The sequence below is a fragment of the Palaemon carinicauda genome, chromosome 4, assembly GCF_036898095.1.
Source record: "Palaemon carinicauda isolate YSFRI2023 chromosome 4, ASM3689809v2, whole genome shotgun sequence".
NCBI classification, from domain to species: domain Eukaryota; kingdom Metazoa; phylum Arthropoda; class Malacostraca; order Decapoda; family Palaemonidae; genus Palaemon; species Palaemon carinicauda.
The window spans coordinates 101,898,547-101,916,522 of NC_090728.1; the positions used below are offsets into that span (position 1 = coordinate 101,898,547).

Genomic DNA, 17,976 nt, shown 5'->3' on the forward strand with positions numbered 1-17,976 from the left:
TATGATATAGATGTTCTCCTTATGAAAATGCAATAATCTGAATTTCAACGATTTCAAGCAGAGGTCATGAATCACACCCCCTTAAAATAAAGTTGTAAAATTTCTAAAGTACTTACTTTATGATTAGCAGCAACTTGAGCTCTTAGATCTGAGAGATTATCTTGAAGATTACGAGTTCCCGAGGAACCTGGTAATTTTCCTGGTGCATTGAGAGCCTTGATTAATTCATCCTCCTAGAAAAAAAATCATATTACAGGGTAAACCAAAAATGATATAAACATTCAATTCTGTCATAGTGCACAGGAAAATTTTACAAGCGAAGTCACTTATCAATGCAAAACAATCGTAACATTGTATGAGAAAAGTCTTCAATATACAGGGAAAACCATCTCATTAAAATTTTTTTTGATGTTATCAATGTAAAAAACAAGACACAAAGAATGACTGTAAATATACTTGTTCAAGTCAAAAGTCAGGTACTGTAATTGTTTTTCTGTGCATTTAAAATAACCGACCAATAATGATTTAACCTGTTTGGATCACTATTCGTTCTCATGTGCAGTAACTTTTAGCCACCCCAGAAACATTTTGAATACATTGTGTGGTGTAGAGGCGTATACAGAAAGATCATATTAAAAATGTCAGTCAATCGGGTTGAGAATAATGGGTGTAAGCAGGAAATTGATGAGAGTAATCAGAAGTTTTATTGATAAAAGTAAAGATTGTGCTAGAATATCAAAGTGGGTCTAATACATTGGCATGAGATTTTTCTTTATTTGTTTACTCTAGTCTGACCTGGTTATTTCCAGTGAACACAAAGTTAATTACACAAGTTTACAATAAATTTTATCAGATTTCCACTCATACCTTTAGACTACCATTAAGCTGTTATGGGGAAGTACTTTTTTTCTAAGCACTCCATAGTTAATCAGTTCCAAATTTAGATAATATACCCTTTTTAGGTGGCTACTTTGGACATCTTGGTTTTAACATATATGACATTCTGGTTTAGTGTATCATGTTGTGTAGAATGCTTGAACTTTTCCATGATATAACCAGAATATATTTGTAATATTTAAAAGTGTTTAAAAAAAAGAAAATAAAACATAAGAATTATGCAAAAAAAAAAAAAAAATTATAATGTTTTTACAATAATCATAAATAATGTACAGACAGTCCACAACCAACAAACACGATGGGGACCAAGAGACCGTTCGTACCTTAAATTGTTAACAATTTTTACTGTACAAGTACACTCATAAGGTTTTGGCCTAGGGTATGCAGAGCCTAATTCAGAAAAAAAATTCTCTCTCTCTCTCTCTCTCTCTCTCTCTCTCTCTCTCTCTCTCTCTCTCTCTCTCTCACTGCATTAAACAAAACACAAACTGCAGTCAAACATATACAGTAGTACAGTACATTTACTGTAAATATTAAGTGAAGTAAATAATAAAATACTATAACCTATCCATCTTTAAACCATTTCTTATGCGTTAGTGCACAATACTGAAATATCCGTTTGTGATTTTGTACTATAATGTGCTGCTTGGCACACTATACAGTAAAATATAAGTAAATAAATTTGACTTAGAATATGAAATGGTTTACTTTACTGTACATATGAAAAGGCTCTTTACAACGATAAAGTATTGTGTAACCATACATCGACACGCACGCACTCTCTCTCTCTCTCTCTCTCTCTCTCTCTCTCTCTCTCTCTCTCTCTCTCTCTCTCTCTCTCTCATCTATATTACTCAATGTAGTCATATACAGTGATGCCTCGCAAGACGAAATTAATTGGTTAAGGAAGGCCTTTCGTTAAGTGATTTTTTCGTGTAGCAAGTCGCCTTTTACATGTAAATAACCTAATTCGTTCCACACCCTAGAAAAACACCACATTAAATGATTAGAAAAAGGATATTTGCCACTTAACAGTACTAAATATATGAAAAGTACTGTGTTTTGATCATTTAATAATAAATTAATAATAATACTCTGGAAAATAAGTGTTTAATTAGAGCAAATAGTAAAAATAAAGTAAAAAAAATGCGGAACCTTACCTTTGGAATGAGGCGAAGTATGGGGCGGTAGAGGAGGATGAAAACGGCGGAAAACGTTTACGTACAAGTGGCAGAAAACGTAAACACTTAACTTTACGAAACAGATTTATGAATGAGAGAAAACATCAACAATTAATTTTAGAAAACGCAACCATAAATGGCAGGAAATATTAACACAACTTTACGATAAACTTAAAATAAAATTTCTTTTTATTTTCATTTTTTTATTTTTATCTTTTACTTTACATTTTCTATTTTCTAAATTTGATTACAACGTATTTTCTTCATCACTGCCACTTTCGTTTCTTAGCTGGCGCTTGGTCTGCTTCTACCAAAGGCCTCTTACTAAAATATTCGTCCAATGAAGCTTGTTTCTGCTTGCTTCTTAAGATTTTCCTGAGCACACTTAACTGCATGCCAGCCTCGTATTTCTTGATTATTTCCATCTTCATCTCCATGGCAAACATCATCCTCTCCTTTCCCTTGACATCAGCGACTTTCTTGGGACCCATGGCTAGTGATGTATTGTAAGCATCACACACGATAACAGTACGTACTGTAAAATTGTTACAAAGGCAAAATCACAAACACTAAGTCAATGCGTACGATACTGTTGCCAGAACAAGAAGACATAGGAACGCCAATGCGTAGATGCTCGATGGGATACAGTACAGTAGATGACAACCAATAGGAGAGCAGGATCTCATGGTGGTACCTAGCATCCGAGTGGGGGGATAACCAATGGGAACGCATGAGGATGGTAGCGAGTTTACGGGCTGGTGGCGCGCAAATTTTAGAATCCCTCTCGGATATGGCCGGGCTCTAGCTCTGTACTGCCTTTCGTTGTCCGAAACATTTTTCGTGATCCGAGTTATGAAATTCTTCACATCTCACGTGAAGTGAAAATTTCGTGAGCCGATTCTTTCATAGCTAGAGGTTTGACTGTATATAGTACAGTACATTATACAGTAATACCTTGAAATACAACTGCCCCAACATACGAGCAAGCCGCCAAGCAAATTTCTGCATTGAGATACAAGAACAAACTTGAGATACGAGCCCGCTTATTGATGCTAACGCTAAGTGGCCTAGCGCTCGGGAGCTATCGAAACCCGCATCACTTGTTAATTTCGTTTGATCTCCGACTTCTGTACGCATCTGCCGAGCATCTCCAGTGTTGTTTACATTACTTACGTGATTTTAGTGTATACTTTTAGACAATTATCCTAATAAGTGATGGGTCCCAAGAAAGCGAGCGGAAACACTGGCAGTAAGAAGAAAAAGTGCATGATGACAATACAGGTGAAGCACAAAATTATCGAAAAACATGATCGGGGTATCCATGCGAGTGAGTTGGCCAGCTACTATGAGAGGAGTATTTCGACAATATGTACCATGCTCAAACAAAAGCATGCTATTAAGGGGACCGTCCGCCATGTACTATTCCTGTGTTACGAGTTGCCAGCAATCTCTCATTGTTGCCAGTGTTTTAGTTAGCATGTTTCAGCTTTGTACTCTTATTCATGTTTCCCTCTCTTCTTGGTTCTTTTTTCTTGTTCTCCACTTATTTTTTGTTCTTTCTATCACCTTATGTAACATTGGCATTGCTATAAAATTCCAGAGGACGTTGTGAAAGCACAATCTACATACGAACTTGAAGTAAACAAACACATGCATTATAACTTCTATACGTCTTTGGAAACTCTGGCTTATGTTCTTGTAGCTGGTAGTTTTCATTTACGTACCCTCTACCAATGCCTTCCATTTCTGCCAGAAGTACGATATTTCGAAACAGGAGAGAGAGAGAGAGAGAGAGAGAGAGAGAGAGAGAGAGATGCAAAAATAAACATAACTACGATTCTGTCAAACTCAGTCATGCAGACGACGCAGTAAGGATGACGTCATCATTTAAAGACCGCTATATCTTCATTGTTTGGAAAAATTATCGACTATTTGTTCTTTTCATGACCTTAGGTAACATTGGCCTTGCTATAAAGTTCCCGAGGATGTTGTGAAAGCATAATATACATACGAACTTCAAGTAAACAAACACATGCATCATAACTTCTATACGTCTTTGGAAACTCTCGCTGATGTTCTTGTAGCTGGTAGTTTTCATTTACCTACTCTCAACCAATGCCTTCCATTTCTGCTAGAAGTACGAGATTTCGAAACGAGAGAGAGAGAGAGAGAGAGAGAGAGAGAGAGAGAGAGAGAGAGAGAGAGAGAGAGAGAGAATCATAAATTTAATTTGGAGTGATAGCATTTGGTTGATACAGATGGCAGTTCAAATTGAGAGAGAGAGAGAGAGAGAGAGAGAGAGAGAGAGAGAGAGAGAGAGAGAGAGAGAGAGAGAGAGAGATCAACCATTATTTGATTCTGAGAGATTTGAACATTGTTATTATAGTATTTGTATAAATGGCAGTTCTAAATAATTCAGGAGAGAGAGAGAGAGAGAGAGAGAGAGAGAGAGAGAGAGAGAGAGAGAGAGAGAGAGATAATAATAATAATTCCTTTATTCCATAAAACAATGAGTATTCTGTTACATAAAGAATGTATTTACATTGGAAGGTTCTTAAATAGTAATGACCTATTAAAATACATTTAGGATGGCATTTTACTACGATCTAAAATCCATAAATTATATAATATTACGTCTCCAATAAAACTGTTTAAAATTCTACATTAAAAATAAGAATTTACGTACAAATTAGCTATATTTAGTAAATTAGGATGTTTCTAAGACAAGTCTAAAACACATGATATATAAAAATTCAAGAACGTTGTAGTGTCTAAAAAGGTAAAATTTGATTCACATACGGTTAATAATGAATATATACATACTGTAGATACATACACACGCACATATACATACATTTGGTCTGAAAATGGTGACAATAAATTTCCAAAATAATAATAAAAAAGGGATTTTGACGTAGGAAAAATCTATTTCTGGGCGAGAGACCTGTGCCGCCCAGTGAAATGTTCCTTTTACATCATTTCTAAGGTAACAACTGCTATGAATTTACCAGAGAAAAAATTGTATAGGAATGTTAGGTTGAACCCAGCTCGCTCACCTAATAAGGTGTCGGTATAATATACTGGGGCGTGATAAATCACAACCAGAGGTCTCGCACCATTTAGATATCTTCTGTCAACATCCCCGAACATCGAGGTGCCGTTCAACATCCCAACTCCAATCGCTACTACGAACGATCTCACCCACGCTAGTGACGTCACTCCTATAGCACCCCAGATTGGGGCCCGGAAGGGAGGGACGGGTGGGTTCACTGGGCGGCACAGGTCTCTCGCCCAGAAATAGATTTTTCCTACGTCAAAATCCCTTTTCTGGGCTCTGACCTGTGCCGCCCAGTGAAATAGTGCCAGAGAATAGGGACCCAATATGGCTAACTACCTGGGGAGAGAATAACACAAAAATAACAATACATGGTGAAATTTAATAACAAAACAGGAGGGATAGGAATCCCATAGGCAAGTGATCAACATGGTTATGAGTGGAGAAAATCCACTGAAAACAATTAATAAGGTAACCCGTAGGTAAGTAATCCACAAGGTATGAATAGTAATAAATACATGGTAAACAATCCCATACAGGGATGATAATAAATCAAGCAGAACTGCGAATATAATAAAATACATAATATCAAAATTAAAATAAAATCAGCTCGAGGGATTAAGAACAGATGAATCAAAACAATTCGTAGAATATATCAATGTATAATAAAAATAATACACCATAAGGGTGTATGGCAAAGGACAAACCAAACCAGGTAGGAACAATAAGAAAGCCAGGCAGGAGGGAAAGAGGACAGAGCAAGACGTTGTGATTAGGACTCAGAGCCTTCAGGAGGAACTACATTCCCAGCTGCTACTGTTGCAAATTTAAGAGCTTCTAAAGGTTTTAGATAGTGGCGTTTAAAAACTTTAGGGGACTTCCAACCCGTATATTTTGTGAGCTCATCAAATTTCATATGATGAAAGAAGTTAATTGAAGTAGCCACAGCTCGAATATCACGGACATGTGGGAATGACTCAGGATTAGCTTGTTTAATAAAATAAAGAATTTGTTGTCTAATTCCTTTAAGGGTAATAGTTTCTCCATTCTCTCTAATAAATAAGGGCCCTGTGGAAGTAGTGGAAGTTCTACTTAAGTAGGATTTCAGGGTGGTAACTGGACACAGGGATGGATCCCGAGGAAGTGGAACAATCTTCCAGGGAGACCACCTGTTTTGGGGGTCCTCATTTTTACCCAGGAATACTTTGTTAGGGGAGAGAAGGACCTCACCCGAAGGGAGAAACTCGATATGACCTGGGTCTCTAGACAGGGCCGACAATTCTGAGATTCTAGAGCCAGAGGCGAAGCTCAAAAGAAAAAGTGTCTTTCTTAACAATGCCATATAGTTACAAGATTCATTCAAAGTGTCAGAGGCTAGCTTTAGGACATCGTTCAAGAACCAAGAAACTGCGCTAGGGCGAGTTGATGGTTTCAGTCTGGCACAAGCTCTTGGAATGGAAGAGAAGTATGAATCCGTCAGGTCAATGTCAAAACCGACATGGAAGATCTTTTTCAAGGCTGATTTGATCGTAGTAATCGTGTTGGCTGCTAGGCCCGATTCAAAGAGAGTTCTAAAGAATGTCACAGTTAGGTTCATCATCATTTTCTCAACTTGTGAGTCTTTCAAAAACTTTGCCAGTTTTTTGACGGCTGAGTCATATTGACGGAGGGTGGATTCTCTTTTGTCTGATTCCAGGAATAGGGTATTCAGAGGGTCAATGTTTGCACCCTTTTGAGCTGCGAGCTTCATGAAGTCCATAAAGTTAGGGCATTCAGAATCCTTGAGGAAGCTAACACATTGCGCGTTTGTACTACTTGTGTTAGAACAGGATTGGGTATCCACCGGGGGCGGAGGCCTAGCTCTAGTAACAAGGGGAACCAGTTGCTTTTGGGCCAGTTGGGGGCTATCAGAGCCACTCGGCCCTTGAAAGATCTGAGCTTGTGCAGTACTTTCAGTAGGAGATTTATCGGAGGAAACAGATAAATCGTCTTCCAAATGTTCCAGTCTAGTGACATAGCGTCCATGGCATAAGCCTGAGGGTCCAGGTTGGGGGCTACATTACATTCTAGTTTGCGATTGGATTCCGTCGCAAACAGATCCACCTGGAGACCCGGGACCTGAGATAAGATCCATTGGAAGGATCGATTGTCCAGTGACCACTCCGACTCCAACGGGGTCGTCCGGGAAAGTGCGTCCGCCACTACATTCCGGACCCCCGCCAGGTGGACTGCTGATAGATGCCACTTGTATGATGTTGCCATGGAGAAAATCGCCAACACAACGTGGTTTATGTGGGCTGACCTGGAGCCTCCCCTGTTGATGCAGTGGACTATGACTGCGCTGTCGAGGACCAGTCTGATATGGAGATTCCTGGCTGGGCTGATACGTTTTAGGGTAAGCAAGACTGCCATGGCCTCTAGGACATTTATGTGCATTTGTTGAAATATCGGAGACCATAACCCTTGGACTTTCTTGTGTTGAGAGTAACCTCCCCACCCTGTTAGGGAGGCGTCTGTATGAACGAGGAGTCCCGGGGCAGGATATTGCAAGGGAACTGACTTGGAAAGGTTCTTGACCTTCGTCCAAGGCTGCAGAATTTTCCTCAGGATTGGGGGAGGCGAGCTCGCCTGTCTCGACGTTTCTTGGTCGCTCTGGAGCGCCACACTCTGTTTATGTCCTTTAGTTTGGACTTTAGGACGATGTCTGTGACGGAGGCGAACTGTAAGGAACCTAGTATTCTTTCCTGGTTCCTTCTGGATGTCAACTTGTCCCTGAGAAACTGTTTCATGTTCCTCGCTATTTCTTTCCTTTTGGCAGGCACAATGTATGGGAATTTAGGTCCCATTGTAGCCCCAGCCACTGAAACTTGGTCTCCGGGACCAGACGGGATTTCTCGAGGTTGACCTGAAATCCTAAACGTCGAAGGAAGGAGAGGGCTCTGTTCGTCGCCATGTGGCAGTTCAGGACGTTGTTCGACCAGATCAGCCAATCGTTGAGATAAGCCACAATTTGAATTCCTTGGGTTCGAAGTTCCTGAATCACCGTCTCTGCTAGTTTGGTGAAGATTCTGGGCGCTATGTTGAGCCCGAATGGCATCACCCTGAAAGCATAGGTTTGTTTGCCCAGCTTGAAGCCTAAAAAGGGGCGAAAATGCCTTGCTATTGGAACGTGATAGTAGGCATCTGTAAGATCTATGGAGGTGGTGATGGCCCCACGGGGAAGTAGGGTCCGCACCTGCGAGACGGTAAGCATGTGGAATTTTTCGCAACGAATGAAGGAGTTTAGACAAGACAGGTCCAGGATTACTCTTCGTTTGTCTGAGCCTTTCTTTGGCACGCTGAATAAGCGACCTTGAAATTTTAAGCGATGCATGCTTTGGATTGCGTTCTTTTGCAACAGATCCTTTGTAAATGAACGTAGCTCTTCTGTTGGGAGTTGGTAGAAACTGTTTGGTGGAGGGGGTCCCTGTAACCAGCTCCACCCCAGACCTTTGGAAATTATGCTGGAAGCCCAATTGCTGAACTTCCAATGGTCCCGAAATTTGTATATTCTCCCTCCTACTTGCAACTTTTCAATGGCTTGATGATGATTTGCCGCCTCTGCCTCCGCGGAAAGCGTTGCCTCGGTGGGAACCCCTTCTGCCACCTCGGTTACGGAAGGCACCTCTGGAGCCCCTGTGGCGCTGGTAGCCTTGGAAAGAACCCTGAGATTTGTAAGTGGGGTTGAAGGTGGGGGAGGCAGCAAACGAAGTCGATGCGACTTGTGTCTGAGGGACCAACACATACTGCTGTTGGGGTTGGCCCTTAGAGGTAGAAGGCTGGGAGCCCTGTGAAACAGGGACAGACTGAACCGGGACAGGTTGCACTACTTGAAGAGGCTGTCTGAACTGCGAGGAGTGGAAGGGCCTCAACCTCTTCCTGCCACGAGCTGGAGTACCAGTAGGTTCATATTTCCTTTTGGGGACTAAGCCTCAAGGCTTTGGTTAACTCGAGCTGCCTCGCTAAGAACAGTGTTAACCAGATCCTCCGGGAAGAGGTCCGAACCCCAGACCGGGGCTTTGATGAGCCTATTGGCAATGGAATCTGGCATTATGGAAGTCATATGCATCAATCAACAAAGTTTGCAGAAGTGACTTCGTGAGGACCTTAAAGATAGGTTCCTCGTCGTAAGTGGCTACGGTCATCTCCGATAGAGCAGTAGAGTTAAGTGATCTACTGAGCCTACACCGGGTCTCAAACTCTATTTTGATTAGGGACTCCGGTAGCTTGGGGAGGCGTTCACTGAACTGCGTCGAGGCACAGTCCGGGCTCAGTTTGCCTACCGTAAAGGTAGACGGGGCGTTCCGCCAGCACTCATGGTCACCAGGAAAGAGAAGGGAAGTCAATTCCGTCTCTCGAAGCTGAGGTAAGGGCTTCTCTTCCTTGGAAGCCTAATAGGCTATCTCCATGATTTTGGTTGTGCATGGAGTAGGGGTATGCTCGTCTATCACAAACATAGTATACGAGTTCTTATGGGGTGTGAGCATTGTGTTCACTCAATTCCACTCGTTGAAGGCGCGGACCAAAAAAGACTGGGCCTGTTCCTTGGGGAAGATCACAGTCTCCTTAGGGACTTTATCTAGGCGGATCAGAGCCTCATCAGTCAAGCGAGCGAAGCCGGGAAAGGGAAATTGCAGACCCGGCGGGTAGAACTCGAAGTCTTCAATCGGTCGAGTTCCGAAACCTTCGATGGACAACATGCCGTCCGAGAGGGGGGCATGTAGAGCTAACCTCCAGGGGTTACTCTTTGTAAACGGTGGGAGCTTAGAGGCGTCGGGGATGGCATATTGCTGCTGTTGTGGCAGCTCCGAACGCATGAGTCCCTGGACTAGGTTCTTGACATTTGCAACCCTTTCTTGCTGTTGTTGCAGTCACGATGGCTTGCTGAGTGTGCGAAGACAACATCGTCTCGAAGCGAAAAAACAGCTTCTCCGAGAAATGGTTAAATGGTTCCGCCGGAGGGGGAACGGATGCCGAACTGGAGACTGGTCCTTGAGAAGTCGAGGGCACGGCGACGGAGTCTTTGGGGGCTCTAGTGGAGGAAGATTTGGATGACCTCGATGATTTTGAAGACTTGTGGGTCTTATGCAAAGGCCTGCAGAGATCAGCACCGGAAGTCCCCGGAAAACCTTGAAAAGAAGATTGGTTTGAAGTAGAAAAGAAAGTCGGGCTGAGGAGAGGAATCTCAGCCCGGGACCCACCTGACTCACCTATCTCCCTACCTGTGTCGGGTTCCTCAAGAACCATGGGTTCTACGTCTAAATTAAGGGTTGCGACGTCTTCCGTTATCGTCCCGCATGTCTCTTCTTGGTCCGGGGCCAAAAGCAAGGACTCAATGTTTTCGATGATGGAGTCCGCCAACTCCTTGGGGACCGCAGCTGATGTTTTTGCGTGCGGATAAAGGAGGGAACACCATGGTTCGGATAAAATGTAAGGTTTCTTAGCCTTTACATTCCGGGCGAAGCCGCCAATCCAGACCTTGAGGGTCGCTAGAGCCGAAGTCTTAGCGGGCTCGGAGCTCTGAAAGAGAACAGACTATTAGTGAAGGTAAGGAATTTTCATGCCGAAGAGAAAAGAGGGAGGACCAGGAGCCTCCGAACACGAGGCCCTAGAAGAGGGCATGCGAGGAGCAAAATAAAATGATGTAATTAAAATTAATTAATTGTAACTCCACTTACCAAGTCTGTAAAAAACGGCTAAGAATAATTCCACTTACCGATTCAGAGGTTAAGGTGGAGGCCAGCTTGTAGCATACTACACAATTGTCCGGATGCCAAACAGTGAGATCATCCACCAGGACAGCACAATGGGCATGTGAGCGACACACGTCGTGGCCGCAGGGTTGGCTAAGGACCGCCGAGCATGCCGTCATCGAACAGCGTACTGCCTGTAAAATAAAAGATACATGAGTATCCAGTAGGCAAGCTGGAGGAGCCCGGGGGCTCCGGGAGCTTAGAATACACCGCTGTAGCGGAAATAATAAACTTAAGCTGTAGAGCAATACAGATAAGAATAAGTCAGTCCGTAATCGTGATCATACCCGGGGGGGGGGAGAAGTCGAGAACAAGGGATTACAGTATATAGATATGTGTGAATATATAATGAGATTAATCCTAGTGGAAAAAGGTCACGCTGGTTCCGGGGAGACAACTGAGAGAGCCCAGGGCTCATGAAAACCTACCGGAGTAGGCGGACAGGGGAGTTGAGGGTCAAACCCGTCGATGGCACAAGGAATTAATCGAACTCGACATGGGAATAAGGCGAAGGCTACGTCCGGGGATCCTGAAGGAATAATAATGGTACGTGGAGTCCGTGGAGTGCGGAACACCATATGAGGAGGGGGAAATGGAGGGATCTGTAATGGGTCTGTGAGGTGCGGGACCGGGAGGGAGTAGCAGGAATAAAATGTGTATAAATATGAATATACACAACAAAAATCCCAGACCGAGCCGGATCCCACCCGCCTACCAATGGCCAATCGAGACGGCGGGGAGAAACAGCTACTGAAGGGTAGGGGAATACTGAACAATAATGTATAACAAGCCTCACACACGATCAGGGTCCGCCCGGGACGGAGCAAGGCGATATCTCCAGAGAAGATATGAAACATAAAAGCTGACTCCGAGCCTCAAAATGAGAGCGAGTGATGGCATCCCTGAAGTGGGGGTGTCGGGGTGTCGGGGTGGAGAAGGCTAACGAGTGGGGCAGAAGAACAGGCGTACCAACCTGAACTGAGACCCACGACAAAAGATCACACGGAAAGACCAAGATAATGAATAATAATAATATAACTGATATGGTAATAAATGAAAAAGGGAGGCATGCTGGACAATGATAATAATAAACATAAGATAGCACGAAGGGACGAACGGAGAGGAAGGGGAACACCAAGCCTAACAGCGCGGGGGAGACCGAGCTAGGCAGGGCTGCCAACATAACAAGGTGTCGGTGAGGTGCCGACAAAAAACATAAATTAAGTACTGCCTCGCGAAAGTCCCGACGAACTAGATAATACTAGAAAAATAACGTATACGCTAATATGATCGCTACTACGAACGAGAAAAACGTAAAACGAAGTAAAACTAGTAACGCCCGAAGGCGACCAGGCATGCCAACCTAAGTGAGCAAAGATATCGTAATATCATAAAATAACTGTTATCGTAATAACAGATAAATACCATAACATAATATAACACGGGATGTGAACCGTAGATACCCAGAAAGTTCAGGACGAGAAACAATCAGTATAGAAGACTGATTGCAAAGCGTCAAGAACGAGAGAGAGAGAGAGGAGGTATCCAGCCAGCATGGCGGACCCGATGCGGGGTCGCGTAATATAAAAACTAAGATAAATTAATAACCAAGGGCAAGACTACCTCCAAAATCTCAAAACTCATAGATCTGGTACTTAACTTAGGTGGAGTAACAGTAGAATCCGACATCCTGGGATAAATCCTGGGTAAACCAAAGGAAATCACACACCGAGAAAAGAATTACAGTGCCAAAGCAGGTGCTATGAAAAGGAGTGACGTCACTAGCGTGGGTGGGATCGTTCGTAGTAGCAATTGGAGTTAGGATGTTGAACGGCACCTCGCTGTACGGGGATGTTGACAGGAGATATCTAAATGGTGCGAGACCTCTGGTTGTGATTTATCACGCCCCAGTATATTATACCGACACCTTATCAGGTGAGCGAGCTGGGTTCAACCTAGCATTCCTATACAATTTTTTCTCTGGTAAATTCATAGCAGTTATTACCTTAGAAATGATGTAAAAGGAGCATTTCACTGGGCGGCACAGGTCAGAGCCCAGATATACAATAATAAAATCAAATTTAATTTTCAATAAATCACCTTTCATCCATACACTATAAACTGTAAACTAGTCACTTAAAAGTAATCTATGTGTTGCACACTTCAACCATATTATTATAATCATTGCTGGCTCGCAAATAAGAATGATTTAAATTTCTTTTTGAAAACAGATAAATTTCCACATTCCCTAATATCCACAGGCAGTGCGTTCCATAATCTAGGTCCCCTGACTTAAGTTGCCCTATCAGCTATTGCTATTCGCCTACTTGGAACCATCAGATTGCTGCTCTGCCTAGTTTGACGAGATCTCGTCTGCCCGATAGTTTCCAATCTCAATATTCTTTGGGTTATATGTTCATACAGTATTTTATGAATAAATATACAAACATCATAAACTTTTTTATTTTCTATCTTTAACCATTCCAGTTTTCTAATATACGGTGTGGCATGATCATATTTTTTCCCATCACCTGAGGCGACTTTCGATGCAAAATTTTGAATCTTCTGTATTTTTTGTGAGTTAAAATTTGAACACCAATTCCATATAGTGGAGCAATAGGATACTATGCTTATTGATAATGCTTCAACAACTAATTTTCTGCTTGCCTCATCAAAATTACCTTTATTTCTATTTAGGAAATACAGCACTCCCTTAGCTTTACTATATATCTTTTCTACACGATTATCAAAAGTAAAGAATCTATCAATAATTACACCAAGATTTTTTACGCTTTCACTTGGTTTGATGTTGTCATTATTTTTCTTTAATTGAAATATTGTCTGGCAGTCGGTTAATATATTGACGAGATCCTATAAACAAAAATTGAGTTTTATTGGCATTAATTTTTAAGCCATTTTCAGAAAAATATTTGTTTACTTTCATTAATTTTCTTTCAGTTTGATTGAGAATTTCTGCTACGTTATCGATCACACTGGAGTGAAGAAATTGCGCATCAGCAGCATATTGGACTAACATGTCAGCATCATTTATATCAACAAGGTCATTTACGTAAATATTAAATAAAATTGGTCCAAGAACCGAGTCTTGTGGTACTCCATATTCCACTTTATGTCTGCTTGAGATGTGGTTATCTATTTTTACTGATTGAGTCCGACCTGTCAGATAATCTCTAAACCAAAAATCACCGATACCTAAATCAATCATCTTTTTAAGTAGCAGTTTATTGGAAACCGAATCAAAAGCTTTTGACAGATCACACAAAGTAAGCAAAGATATTTTACTATTATCAATATTTTCGTGAATCTGTTCACATATTATTGTTAGAGCAGTTTCTGTAGAAAAATGTTTTCTGAAACCATGCTGAGTGATAGATAACAATTTCTCTGACTCCAAGTAGTCGTATAGTTGGTCGCTCACAATTTTCTCCAATACTTTTGACATAATAGATAATAAAGATATTGGTCTAAAATTACTGGGATCATCAACGTCACCTTCCTTATAAAGCGGATTTACTATATTTCCATTCAATTGGGACCTTGAAATGTTTATAATTACAGTAAGATAAAGGCCTATGACTGACATTGAATCTTTTAAATATCGACTCGTAATGTTATCAGGACCATGAGAATTTGTGTCCTAGAAATATTAACCACCTGAACCATCTTTCCAACATCAACCGGACTTGGCCTAAAACATTCTCTTCTATGGATAATATGCTGATTGTCTTGTAATGTGGAATTTTCCTCACTCACTTCCCTATTTGTGTTCACCTCCTTATATACTTTCTTGCCAACGTTCGCAAAGAATTCATTAAATCTTTCGCTAGTTTCTTCCGGATTTTCTAGGTTACTCCTCCTTACTCCTGTTTTCTCATTTGGAATAATTTTATTTATCACTTTCCACATAATTTTACTGTTAAATTTTAGCTGGTTTTGATTGTATTTAACTCTTGCAAATTCCATCATTGATTTTACTTTATTCTTTGATAGTTTATATTGTTCTATAGAGCTTTGATCTTTGACTAAATCTCTCCTGTTTCTTAAATGATCGCGGTTTTTCATAGCCTCTTTGATTTCGGTGCTTATCCACGGAGCCGGTGGCCTTTATATTTCCTTTATTTCCGTTGGTGCAACTATTTCTATACAAGTATTCATCACCGTTTTTAAAATAAACGCCTGTTCATTCACATCGTCTGTTTGGAGTATTTTGTCTAATAAATGAGTGTGGTTTCTAAAAAGCGTAAAAAATAATTCTTTCGTTCTAAATGTTTTTATTTCTGGGTAACGTTTAGGTTTACTAATATCAAGAGTACAGAAAATAAGATCATGATCCGATATGTGGGATTTTACTACACCTGATGAAAGTACCATATTTATACTATTCGTTATTATAACCTCAAGAAGTGTTTTAGAAGTCTCCGTTATCCGAGTAGGCTCTTTAATTACTTGGTTCAAGTTCTCCATACTTAGTATTTTTTCCAGTCTAGAATATTCATTTAGCAAGTCATCATTCAAGTCTCCAAGCACTAACATTGGATGTTTTTTTTTAAGGAAATAAGATGGAACATTTCTTGAAGATAGATATACATTTCCCTAGAGGAATTTGGATTCCTATATACAGCACCAACAATAATGGATGGTAGTTTTCTACACTGTACTTTTACCCAAGTGCTTTCAATACCCTCAACATCTACTAAAACTGCACTAAGGTTATTTCGGACATAAATACAAGTGCCACAACCCCGTCCACTGTTGCTTCAGAACAAATTAAAACCATCAATATTTACATATCTGTCAGGGATATTTTCTACAAACCATGTTTCACTTATGCACAAGATATCAATATCCCTTTCATTAGTCAATAACTTAACTTCCTCTAAGGATGATATTAGTGATCTCGCATTTATGTGTTCTACATTCAGTTTATCTTTTCTACAGATGGCCCTACCTTCTTTGCCAGTTTCCTAATAATAGTTACTCTGGTTTTTATACTGACAAAATTTGCTTTTGTGTCCTAATTGTTCACAGGTACCACATCTCAGCTTGTGGTCAAATCTACATGTAGCTACTTGATGGTTTCTTTCCCCACAGTTAAAGCACCCATGCACTGTATTTCCCTCTCCCACTCATTTGCTCCCCTGTTACCCTTCTTCATATCTATGAAAAGGAATTATACCTATTATGCTCTGGTTGTCTTACATACATTTCTCTCCAGAATTCCTTATTATGATTTACCATGTTCCTGCCAGCGTTACGACGCTCTACTTTATTCCAGGTCTCGGGTTTGTTATTTTGAAATACACTACAGGCCCTCCTCATGTGTCTATTTGAAAAAATTCCCTTATTTTTAGAAGGTATCATATGTGTAGACTCTGCGCTCAGTTTCTCCCAATTTTTACTTAATTGAAAATGGGTACAGTGCTTAGATATTGCATTCAACAATCTCAAAATCCCATACCTGTTTAGAAAAACTCCCCTATTTTCTTCATTATCATCAAAACACATCGAGTCAACGTCTCCTGTACCCAATCTAAAAAGCAAATGTTTTTATAATTGATACTCCATTATCAACACTCCAGTTTATTATTGTCGTCATTTATTTTCTCGTCGTATTCCTCAACTTGCATTACAGGTGCAATCTCACAAATATACAAATCCATATTTTCATTCCTTTGCTTAAGACATGCAATAAGGGATCCAAGAGCAACAAAGATGTCATCTGCCGTTGCCCAATCGAGAATATCCTGTAGTCCACAATAAAAAATACATCTACCTGGTGTCCACGTCAGTTTTTCCGAAACCCAGCATTTAATGAGATCGCTGTTTCCTTTTTTGATTGTTCGAATCAAACAATGGCTTGATATATCAGATGGTCGAGCTGAGAGAACGTTTGTATCTCCAAGAAGCAAGGTTTTCTCAGTATTTAAGCTATGTGATGACGTCACTCTCATTGTAGTGGTTTCATCGGACGAAGTTCCCGTAAGCCTCCTCACTTGTTCCTCCAATGTAGACAGTCGATCATTTAGTTTGTTTATAGTGACTTGAGCAGCTTTCATCACCACGTTCATTTCTTCTATTTCTAAATCACGGATGTTATCCTTTCTTCCAGTTCTTCAATTTCTGATACTTCCTCTTGTGACATAGCTCCTTTTTCTTGAGCAACTGCTTGAAGTGATCACCGTTTTTTCCATTATCATATCAACAAGCTTCTCCTTCGTCACACAAACTTTGGTAATACCAAGGTCACAACAATGCTCCTGTAATTCAGCTTTGCGAAAATTACTATGAAGATACTCCCAAGTAGGATTATTAAGAGAGAAATTATAATTTGTTGAAGCCATTCTATATAATGCTCTAAAACCTCCAAGGTGTTTGGTGCTATTCACTGTCTTGTGATTGGTTACTTTTGAAGTTTTGTCATTAAAACGTCACAGATGTCATGGGTAGATAGAATAATATAGAAAAGAATGTTAAAACATGTGAATTTTCTACTCTTGAGAAACAGAGAGAGAGGAGGTCCCGCCAATGTTTACAAAACTGTCACCGTCAAGATATGTGCCTAGGCTGGCGGTCCTTAGGCATAACGATCCCCTGTCTGAAGACCAAGGCGTCAACGTTATGAGGAGAACCATAGGACAAGAAGAACAGTGTTTGTCGCCGAAGAATATACATTAGCTGGAGGTAAACAGACGCCTCGCTTCAATTATAGGGCGATATGGATTTTGATTACACCAGCAGAGCGTTCGTCTAGGTGTTATCAGAGGCATGGTTTTAAGGAACACCAATGAGGATGAAGAAACAAGAAAATTTCCTTATATGGAACTGTCCATAGTTAACCACTCCCATACAGGGATATATAAACTTCCACGCGAACGAGAGAAAGGAGAGTACAAAAGACAGAACAGGAGTAAGAACAAGAGAGAGAGAGAGAGAGAGAGAGAGAGGGAGAACAAGCTCAGGGAAGAAGAGAAGACGTAAGGACCAGAATGCAGACGTAACCAGCTTTGTCCGAGATGTCAGAACGAGTTGC

At 40.8% G+C, this 17,976-nt stretch overlaps 1 protein-coding gene across 1 annotated transcript in view; it reads right to left on the reverse strand.

The window, feature by feature from the left end:
* LOC137640084 (5-oxoprolinase) overlaps positions 1-17,976 on the reverse strand; it is a 547,197-nt gene that overhangs the window by 126,554 nt on the left and 402,667 nt on the right. Inside the window, exon 17 of the mRNA XM_068372538.1 lies at positions 117-233. Coding sequence (XP_068228639.1) covers positions 117-233 — 117 coding nt within the window. The remainder of the gene's footprint in view (positions 1-116; positions 234-17,976) is intronic.